This window comes from Pterocles gutturalis, unplaced genomic scaffold, assembly GCF_000699245.1.
Source record: "Pterocles gutturalis isolate BGI_N339 unplaced genomic scaffold, ASM69924v1 scaffold53033, whole genome shotgun sequence".
NCBI classification, from domain to species: Eukaryota; Metazoa; Chordata; class Aves; order Pterocliformes; family Pteroclidae; genus Pterocles; species Pterocles gutturalis.
This window is the reverse complement of record NW_010125076.1, coordinates 18,686-29,725: the sequence shown is the minus strand read 5'-3', so window position 1 is coordinate 29,725 and position 11,040 is coordinate 18,686. Positions and strand designations below refer to the sequence as shown.

At 46.2% G+C, this 11,040-nt stretch overlaps 1 protein-coding gene across 1 annotated transcript; it reads left to right on the top strand.

Annotated features, from left to right (window-relative positions):
- Positions 1-191: 191 nt before the first annotated feature.
- HGSNAT (heparan-alpha-glucosaminide N-acetyltransferase) lies at positions 192-10,627 on the top strand (the record flags this gene model as incomplete). Its single annotated transcript, XM_010078407.1, has 16 exons — positions 192-331; positions 833-954; positions 1,906-1,975; positions 2,619-2,688; positions 3,771-3,877; positions 4,350-4,426; positions 5,008-5,038; positions 5,271-5,431; positions 5,942-6,057; positions 6,746-6,867; positions 7,445-7,571; positions 7,720-7,806; positions 8,662-8,739; positions 8,856-8,926; positions 9,066-9,178; positions 10,208-10,627. Coding segments are annotated over 16 exons (1,674 nt in total), but the record flags the coding sequence as incomplete, so codon positions are not given.
- Positions 10,628-11,040: the final 413 nt, after the last annotated feature.

Below are 11,040 nucleotides of genomic sequence, written 5' to 3'. Positions count from 1 at the left end.
CTGGGCTTTTCTGGCCTTTCCCCGTGGCTTTGGGAGCTTGTTTCGCTTCGGTTTTCAAGTAGCATGCCGGCAAGCCCCGCAGCAGGAGCTGCTCCAGCACCTGGGCATCTTCCCTTCGCCGCCGTGCAAAGCAGGACTTCCTTTCACTCTCCGTGGCACTAACGACCTCCCTTCACCCTCTTCTTCCACAGTGTTTGTATCAGTTCCTGGCATTCGTCCCACCGAGCGATGGGAGCCTGAGAAAACCCGACACTGCAGCAGTGATGGTCGATACCCAGCATCCACTCACCCTGCTGCTCAATGGCTCTGTGGGTGACAGAGAGCTCTGCAAGTATGTGGCCTAGCCCCAGGGAACACCTGGATAGCTCCCTCCTAAATTTGTTGGGTTTTGGGGTTTTTTTTTCTTCAAACCATGCACAGGGTATTCATTGCCTGGTAATCGCCTCCTTTTCCGTGACTATTAAGACCCAGAGTTCAGTCTTCCCCACGCTGCTGTAACTGTGGTGTGTGTTGTAATTGTGCTGAAAGCATCTAGGCACAAGCAGGAGCTGAAGTGGTGTGTGTTGAGCCAGCAGGTACGAGCGCCTGGTGTCTCTTGCAGAGAGGCTGTAGTTCAAGAAGAGGGGTGATGTAGGAAGCGTCTGTGGTAAAACGTGTGCTGGGCTAGGGGGAGAGTAATGCTTGGCAGCTCCTTGCCAGATCACACTGTTAGGCCAAGTTTTCAGCTTGCCTTTTCTGCAAGCTTTCAGGTTTACAGCCCCCCAGATGCTGCTGCGGTACCTGCACATAGCAGGGATGCCTTTGCAAGTTTTGTTTCCTTTATCCTTTGCAGGATTCAGTATCATTTTGGAGAGTTTGGCAATTACTCCCTTGTGGTAAAGACCCTAAGTACAAGCACCAAAACTGTTTCCTGTGACCTAGTCATCAATGAAGGCCCTATCAACAGCTACCTCCGTATGTAATGCTTTCTTTTCCCCTTTCAGTCTGTGACTTGCATGTCTCCCAACTTCCTAGCACGCCTGTGCAGCCACTCACGCTGTGCTGAAGATACGTTGTGGGCTTGCTTCTCTTCTCTCTCAGCATCTTACCTCCTTACATTTTATATACCCACCTTGAGGCCCTGACCAGGGTCAGGCCTCTTCACGTGAGATACCGTATGACCACAACCTTTTTGCAGCAGAGGTTAGCCCAGAGAAATCAGTGGGTATGGGTCCAGAGGGAGATATTTTTGTAGTTAGTTCCTGTTTCCCTGCATGTTTATGTATATACACAGAATCCTCCCTCCTCTTCCCTCTGCCATGGTTCTCTCACAAAATGGGAAACAACTCATACAGTGTTTAGATTTTTGTTTGCTGTTGCACTTTTAATTTTAAACCTCACGTCTTGCTTTTTTGTTCATTCTTTTCCAGGGCTGTTTCAAACTCTTGTCTGTTTCTCTTCCATTCTTTTCCTTTACATTGGGTTATTCTTCAGTCCTACCAGTTTTCCATCTGTAAAAAAAAATCCTCCATGCTTGCAAACTTGGCGTATTACCCTCTCCCTTGTTCTCTTCGGGTTGAGGCTGTTCCTAAATCTCTAGTTTCTTCTTCAGAACATATGGCACGTCGGCTCTTTTCTCACCATTGCTTTGTGATGCAGTGCAGTTTGATTTTGCCTTTTTTTATGCCAAGATGTGCAGTCACTGAGCTGCACTTCAAAATTAGCCTGCTTTTGTTTTGGGTTGTTTTGGGGGTTTGTTTATTTTTTTTCTCCGGGACCCAGGTTGCGGATATCTGTTGCATGTAGAAGGTGGTGAGATGAACGGTGGGTTGGTTGTCAAGTTTGTGTCACACTTGGCCAAGGCCAGGCTGCTGAATGGTTTTGTTACATCATTTATGGAGTTGTGTTTCTCTCCCTTTCACGTAGCTATTCTCTTTGCTTTCCTGGTTTACATGGGGATCCTTGCTATCCTGATAGTTGGGCGCCTTTTTATGAAGTAAGTGAACAGTTCTGTAATACCTCCTTGTGAATGAAGTGGGACCACCAGGTTAAAAACACATGTCGTAGTGTGGTGGTGCTTCGGTTTCCCAGCTGGAGCCCTGCTTGCGGGTCAGATCCTGTTACCAGGTTGCCATGTATAAGTTAAGCTGTGGTAGCTGTCCATATGCTAATAAATACAGAGCGATACCATTTCCCTCGAGGGATCTCTTACAGCCATGTTAGCTTGTGCGTAGAGTGGCTGACGTCTGCCGCACACACCCTGCCGCACACACCCCCCTCACCCTCCCGTGACTTGTTCCTGGGTCTAACCCTGGATCAGCAACTCAAGGCAGTAGGACCTAAGCGTGTGCAGCATGTGCAGCCTGCCATCCTGAATGACGTGGGTCGTCCCTGCCTGGGAAAACCCAAGAATAAAGCTCCCAAACCTGAGCTTGTGGCAGTGTAATTCCATATCTGGGCTTAACAGGGGGGCTCAGGTGCTGGCTGAATCTCAGCGTTACATATATGAACTGGGAAAATAGAAATAGGGACTGTCCCAGCTTTTGATTTATGCTGCTAGATAGTTGATATTAAGATGAAATTGTCTATAAAAGTACTTCTTGGTTTGTTCTGTGTTTTAAATTGTTACTATTTTTCAGAATTGATCCATTCAGAAACTGGGTTTACAAGAAACTGAACCCCAGAGAAACTGATCGTCTGATTAATTCTGTGAGTGACCACAGTATCTCTAATTTGCATTTCTGTAGTGTTTTCATCTCTGAGGAGCACACACTGTCTGGACACCTGGGGACTTGTTTATTGCTAGTCATCTTCCCCTTGTGCGTGTTCCCCCTGGAAAAACTTGTGTTGATGTCAAACAGGCAATTTTATGTCAATGGAGAGTGTTAGACTGGGTTTCCACACAAATGTAGTGGATTCCCCACCAGAGCTCTTTCAGTTTTTGAACACAAATCTTTGTGCCCTCTTTACTTCCCTTGAAGCCAATGCGCCGGTGAAAATGCGGTCCCCTTTTGACATAGACAACATACGAGAAGGGCAAAAATGCCAGCTTTCATTTCTGCTGGCAGTATTTTAGTGGGATCTACACTTCAGTCAGAGTTTCTTTGGCATCCCTGGATCTGGCGTTTTTGTGTGAGCTGTGTTTTGTACTAGAATGTAGATAGATCATCGTGGTCTAGGCTTCACATGTAGGAAGTCCAAAGCTATCTAGACTCAAAAGAGTTGGAAGCAGAGCTCTGCAGCAATTCTTGTAGTTCTTCATCTCCATAGGTGTGTTAGAGTGATGCCTGCTTATTTATGCTGTTCACGGGGGCTGATTGGAGTAATTTCAGGAACTCAATTGGAAAGAAGCCACTCTTGCTTTTAAAAGGATTCATTTTCTGCTGGTTTAGCTCTCTAACCAGTCTGTGGTGTCAGACAAGTGCCGATGGGATGGAGTGGATCCTGTTTGAAAGTCAGGAACTGAGTCTGCTCAGCTCTGCTGTAAAGCAGCGCTCACAGTGATGGCAAGTCTGTGACTGATTTGAACTGGACCCAGTTCTCCTGAGTTTCAGACACAGGCTCTTTTCCCTGCTTTGCTGTTTCCACACTGGTCAAAGGCAGAGTGTGGAGCATCTGCAGATATTATTGCAACATGGTGGAGCCTGGAGGAGTTAGAAGTAGCAAGTGGGGAAGCAAACGATGGGAAGAACAAAGACAAACACAGTCTGTGAAAGTTTGCTGACCTGTGGTCCCTGGGCAGCTGACGTAGCTGCTAACTTGCTCTTTGCTTGTCTGGTTTGTTCCCTAAGGAGCTCGGGCCCCCAAACACAGCGGACTCTGATAGCACTGATCCCACCCTGCATTTGTGGAGCACGGCCTCTCGGCAGCGCCTGCGTTCCCTGGACACATTCCGAGGGTGAGCATTAGACCTTCCCCAAAGGCAACGCTTCCAAGGGGAATGAGATTTTTTCCAACGGTGGTTTGAAAGTGTATGGCAATACATAGCAGATGGACAATTCAGGGGGTCTGTTTTACTTGGAAGATAATCAAGGGTTTGATTCTTGGGTTTTCTGAAACACTTTGCAGTTGATCTAATTTGAGGAGACATTAAAGTTGTGGCAGAGGATGGAAAAGAACAACAGAAGTTCAGTGCAAAAACATGATGTGAAGGAGCTTACTTTGGTTCATCACCACCCATGATCTTGAAAACACCGCTTCCTGGCTGGCAAAGCTGGAGGCCATGTACATAATCTTGCTTTAAAAATAAAATAAACTAGATCTCAAAGTTAGATATGTTTTAATGGGGGTAGACATTAACTGTGTGTTCATATACATGTATTTAATCGACATGTGATACTTTGTGTGTGTTTTTGCTGTTGTCTTTTTAGGCTCTCTCTTATAATTATGGTGTTTGTTAACTACGGAGGAGGAAAATACTGGTTCTTCAAACATGAGAGTTGGAATGGTAAAGTACAATTGAGACAGTTAATGGGTTTGAACTGCAGCAGTATCTAGGTGTGGTTAGCCTTGCTGCCGCTGCAGTGAGCTGTTGCTAGTTTGCCTCAGCAGGGTATCTGGCCCGTTAGGTTCATGGGTAAAGCAGTGCTGCTTGTCACACGGTGATGGGATGGTTTCAGATCACAATCTGGGTGTGACCTTTCCATTTTTGACACAGTTTCATGTCTTTACCTTTTCTGTGTTGTTTAATGGCCACAGTCAAGCCGGTGGTACTCAGTGCCATGCAGACATAATGTCTTGATGGGCAAGCTGATGGGGAAGGCATCGGGGGTCATGCTGCCCTAGTGGAGAATAGCAAGGATCCCATCCCTGAAATTTTTCCCAAGACACAGCAATCACTTCTGACCCTGTTTTTGAAGAATGGTAAAGGCAATGAAGTTCCTTTTAAGTTTTGTTTATAACGTGTTCCAGATTTTGGTGCATCAAATAATTGCAAGCAGCCTGCAATTCCTCTGGAAGCTCAACAATAATGTTAAAATTTAGGGAAGGTTCAAGGTAAATGATGTGTTCCTTCTTATTTCTTTTTAGGATTAACAGTGGCAGATCTGGTTTTTCCCTGGTAAGTCTTCCTGAAGAAGACTTGTGTCAAGTGATTGTTGTGTTAAGGGTTCCAAGGAGAGCATTGCATGCATCTTAACTTCATGTGGAAATATATTTGGAGGGGAGAATTTGCTTACTGCACGCATTTCTGTTGGGCCAATGCAGGCTGCTCTGTTAGCTTTACTGTTTGCTGTCACACATGTGTGACAAGACATCCGTCAGCTCCGTTTCCCATCTGCTCTGTTCTCCAGGTTTGTGTTCATCATGGGGACATCAGTATCGCTGTCGCTGAGCTCCATGCTGAGGTGGGGAAGTTCCAAGCGGAAGGTGCTTGGGAAGATCCTCTGGAGGAGTTTTCTGCTAATCCTGCTGGGAATCCTAGTTGTGAATCCCAATTACTGCCTTGGACCACGTGAGTGGAAGTTGCTCTCTTCCCTGTATTTCTGCAACTGTTGTTCTTGCCTCCTCGGCTGAGCTGATGAGCAAAGAGTGTCAGCCTCGCAGTGGCACGGGGGGCAGTCTGATGGTACCCCATAGAGGGCTGTTCAGCTCTGCACTGTTGAATTTCCTATCACTGTGTCAGACTTTACTCTTCGGAAGTAGCCAATCGGCTAACACAGACCAGTTCGCATCTCTATGATGTTTTAAAAAATGTTGAACTGAAGCAGAGCTGGTGAAAGGCATCCCATCCTGTAGGAGGCTGACACAGTTCTCTCTGTTTGACCCCTGTGCCGACCACTGTTTATCGTCTTAGTGGTGACTTTCCCAGGCTAATGATTTACAGACAGTGGGGTGGCAGAGTGCAGGTGTCCCTTGTGCCTGCAGGTGCAGTGGGTCTCAGCTGTCCCTGGAGAAGGGCAGCTTTCATATTTACAAAAGAGCCCGTGTCTGCTCCTCTTCCACATTACTGCATGTTTTTCAGTGTCCTGGGATAACCTGCGCATTCCTGGGGTGCTCCAGAGGCTGGGATTCACCTATCTGGTGGTTGCTGCTCTTGAGCTGCTGTTTACAAGAGCTGGGGCTGAGAGTGGGACCGTGGTGAGTTACGTGGGAAGATGACAAATTCTACTGGAGGAGGGTTTGGGAGCTTTTCCTCTTGTTTGGGCACAAAGAACAACGATGAGAAAACCTGTAGCATCTTACCTGATGTTTAGTGCAGTGTGACCTGGTGAAAATTTCAGAGAACATGCAGCCTTCAGGGTCGCACTCAGCATTTTATCACATCTGGCTTTGCTGTATTTGTGGATTTCACTGATCCGTTGTGATGGTGCTTGGAAGCTGGCATTCCCAGGCACTTCTTTTGACTTTCCGCTGCCACAGGGCCTCAGGGACAGGCAGCTCTATGCTGAGTCCTGCGGCCTGCGTTTTGTCTGGTTAATTTTGGCAGTGTTTTTTCACAGCAGGGGAAAGTAATATTGCTTTTTGGCCTTTCTGGAGTCTTGTTTTCCCAAAAGGCTTTTGTTCTACTCATGAATCAAAATTCCTTTTGACATTTTCCAAGCTCAAAAACATTGTGGGCTTTTGTTTTGGTTTGTTCCCCTCCTCCTGATAAGTGACTAAATGAATTTGTTTGTGAAGATGAAAGGTCCATTGGTAAAGCCCAGTTTCGCAAAGACAACAGCTCCCTCTTGTATCTGGGGAACTGCCTGCCAGGAAGTACAGGATGTCCCCAAGGGCATGTTTTTTTCCTTGTCAGCTAATATCCCCCTCCCTCCATCCCATGCAGGAGACGCCATGTCCTGCTCTGCGGGATATTCTCCCCTACTGGCCGCAGTGGATTTTCATTCTGATGTTAGAAGTGATTTGGCTCTGCCTGACCTTTTTGTTACCAGTGCCGGGTTGTCCCAGGTAAGGCTGTGCATGCCAGACTACTTTCTAGGGGGCATCAGATTGTTTTTTCTTCTACCAAGTAGAAAACACATTTTATTAGTTTTTTTTTAGATGAGAGCTTTTAGGCCAGCGGGGTCACGGGAAGCATTTATCATGTGAAAAAAGCTTTATTTACTTTGGTACTAAAGTACCTGGTGTTATAAAGGTGACATCATTGTTCCTTTCTATCCAAAGAAGAGCCTTCAAATCTCCCCGAGGTCTGTGTACCGCCATATGCGATCATCACGATGTCATCCCTGTGTCTCTCCTTGCCCCTTTGATGGGTGAGCACCTGCAGAGCAGGTGGAGCAGCGGCTGGGTGGCCAGGGCTGAACTCACGCGTTGCTTTAGGCTCCTGACAGTCCACCCGCCTGCTCGTGGCATTGCGATGATCAAAACAGGGTGGCCACCAGCCAGCTGTCCTGTAGGACCTGTGTTTCCCTGTGTGCCGCTGGCCAGGGAAAACAGCGAGCATTTAGTGTGCTGGGCTAGGGGAACAGCTGATAGGTGGAGCATACCAACGCTTTGTGCCGTAACCTGTTTGTTTCTGTCCTAGGGGCTATCTAGGTCCAGGGGGCATTGGAGACTTTGGAAACTATCCCAACTGCACTGGAGGAGCGTCTGGTTACATTGATCGTTTGCTTCTTGGAGAACAGCATATTTATCAGCATCCCTCTTCAAATGTGAGTAGCTTCTGGCTTGCAGGGTGAGGCTGCAGGCTAGCACTGAACATAGCTGGCAGAGGGGACTTGGGAGCGGTATGTGCAAGGGAGTGGAAGAGAAGCGAGGCTGGTTGCTCAGGTGCCCTGTAACAACTGTTTTCTCTCTAAGGTGATTTACCAAACAACGATGCCGTATGATCCTGAAGGGATCCTGGGGACCATAAATACCATTGTAATGGCATTTCTGGGACTGCAGGTACCTCTTTTCTTTCTGGCTGTGTGCTGTAATGGGAAGATTTGAAGGAATCTTGGAAGTGGGAAGGCAACTTGGTTTCTTTATTTAAGGCTAAGACTTGTTTAACAAAACCTTTTCCAGAGCAATGCTTTCAGGCTAACTTGCCCTGAGGTGAGTGTCAGAGAAGTGGAATCTAACCTGGCAGTAACTTGCATTAGATAAACTGAGACTTCCTCTCAGTTTTTGTAAGCTATGGTCACAAGAAGTTTGCAGAATAGCCAGACGGAAACTTCCTTTGCTTGTTTTAAGGTTGGGCTGATGCTGGGAGAAGACTGGCTCTGTGTATCTGAAAATAGGGCCAAGAGATGCATAGACTTCACAGCTTCATTTTAAACACAGTTTTACAGGTCTCAGGTGTACCTTGTTGCTAATTTTCCACTTGACATGCAGTGTTAGCCATCTTGCATAAGCGCTATGTGTGTGCTCACCGTCCCACACACGAGGGAGGCAGGAGTTCACATTTGTGTTACCGACATCAAAAGCTCACAGTTCACCACTGTGTTTAAAATAGGATATTATGGTGCTTTTGGATGATAGAATCATAGAAGGGACCTTAAAGGTTATCTAGTGATTGGTGGCTTTTCTGTTTGTGCAGCAGCTCATAACCAAACAGAAACTCTTGTGCTGGGAGTGTCACCACATGTAGCACTGGGGAAAAATTGATGGGGAATCTCAGCCTTTCAGCAACTTAGTTGAGACAAAACCTGTTGATGTTCTCTGTCTTAGCACAGGTAGCTGGTGGCATATATATCTGGCTCTTGAAATGCAGTTCCATTTATGGGCATTCATTACTTTTTTGTATTATTTTTGTATTAGGCAGGAAAAATTATCTTGTTCTACAAAGACCAGCACAAACAAATCATGAGTCGGTTCTTCATATGGAGCATAGTCATGGTAAGTCAGATAGTTATGTAGCTCTGTAACAGACACGTATTTTTATGCAATGCAAACTTATTATTTCTCAAACATGTTGCAGTGGTTATATAAACTTCAGCAACTTTCTATTTCAGGGAATTATTTCTGCTATCTTGACAAAGTGTTCTAAAGAAGAAGGGTTTATTCCCATAAACAAGAACTTATGGTAAGCAAAGAGATACAACCTTTAGTATAATTTTGTTAAAGTACTACTTTACCCTGGAGAATGTTTTACCTTTCTTACACTGAGATCTGTCTGTATCACATAGTTCTCTAAATAATCTTTCTACTGAAAATGTGTGTAGGTCAGTGTCGTATGTGACAACCACGAGCTGCTTTGCCTTCATCCTCTTATTGCTGATATATTACCTTGTGGATGTCAAGAGACTGTGGTCAGGTGCTCCATTCTTCTACCCAGGTCAGTAAAATCATAGCAGGAAACTTATTCCTTCCAATTCTTGCTGAATTGACACTATGCTTTATGTTTTCTGTGCTTCCATTAAAAGAGTTAGGACTTAGAATGAGATAACCTGAAGGATGCTAGAATGATGAACCTGAGCTGAATCTTTGTGTGGAACTGGGATACCCTAAACCAGATATTTAGGAGAGAGGGACTGTCAGTGTTTAAATGAGTGCTGGAAGGTGCTATTGCCAAATGACCGTTCCAAGTTAGGTCTCGAGATAAGGTCCCAGGGAACAGCTGCCTTAGCACCAAGCAAAATACCACAGCTGGTTCACGGTTGGTTTGGAAAGGGCTGCTGAGCCTTGGTTAACCCAGTGGGAAACTGCAAGGCCTGTCAGCAGACTCATACCACTTCTGAAGATGTGGAAGATGAGATCCCCTGGGCAGCTGTGAGGGTTCTGTCTCTGTGTTTTCGGATAAGCCTGTCTCCCAAAGTATCCCACTGTGGTTTGAACCGCACTGGGCTCTTGACAAACATCTGACTACAGAATGTAAACCCACAGCAGAGGGAACCTTCCGGCAGCTTTGGTGTCTGGTTTCTGGACGGGAAGATGGGGAGGGTGACAGCACGGTATCATATCTCCTACCAGAAATCCCAGAGCTTTGAAGGGCAGTCAGCATTTGTTTGTAAAGGCAACAGATCTGACCAAACAGGTTGGCGCTCAGCCACCCTGAGGACAATAACCGTGATTATCCTCCTTGTCAGTACAATTGCAGGATACTGATTTGGTTGTATTTTCAATGTAGTATATAGTTTGTCTGTATTTCTTTTCAATAAATGTCTGAGCAGGAGAGCACCCCTCAGACTGTATTTGAAAACACACGTGTGTAGCATCTCTGGGACAGGTCACATTAGTTGCTGTGATTAGCTGCTGTTGTCTCGGTGCCACTCTTGTTTCGTAAGCCTGGCATGCCTCTGCCTGCTTGCTCTGAAGCAAGCTCCTACCTGCTGCTTCAGCTGGTATGACCTGTGCTTACTTTCAGGAATGAACTCAATCCTGGTCTACATTGGACACGAAGTCTTTGAAAACTATTTCCCTTTTAAGTGGAAGATGCAAGACAGTCAATCCCATGCAGAGCATCTGACTCAAAACCTGACTGCGACAACTCTGTGGGTCACAATATCATACTTACTGTACAGGAAAAGGATATTCTGGAAAATCTGATAGAGGCGGGCAAGGTCTGGCAGGTCTAGATTCTGATGGGGCAACTGCGTAAGGTGGATTAGCCTGAAATACTGCCACTTGCGCTAGGCTGTACTACTAAAAAGGGATCCCAGTTCAAGTTTACATTGCCATGGAAGTTGCCATCAAGACTTCTATGTGACTTAAGGGACAGTATTTTCCTACTCAGCAAAAACTTGCTATTCTGCTGCAGTTGGTCTCTTTCTGTTTTCTGCATTTTGTAAATATTTTAGATTTCCCTCCTTGATAGAAACTGAATATATTGCAACAGTTGAGCAAAGACAGCCTGAAGGTGCTCACAAAAGGAACACAAGGGATGGTGACTGCAAGGGATGATGAGAACGGGACTGTGGTAACAGCGGTGGGATCTCACAAGGCAGCCCTAACTCACGTGGTCGGGGGTTTGTGCATTGTGCCACTCTGGCTAGTGCTGCACGTTTAACTCTGCCGTTTTTTTGACTCGGGAGCACCAGCAGCATCCTCAGCCCTGCACTTGCGCTGGCAGTGCAGAGTGGGAGAGCTCGGGGGCACCGGTGTGCTACAGCACGCTGCGGAGAGCAGCGACTCAGCTGATCGTTCTTCCTCGTGTCCTTCCCTTTTGCTCTTGGATCAGAACCCTGGGTTTAGGATCCT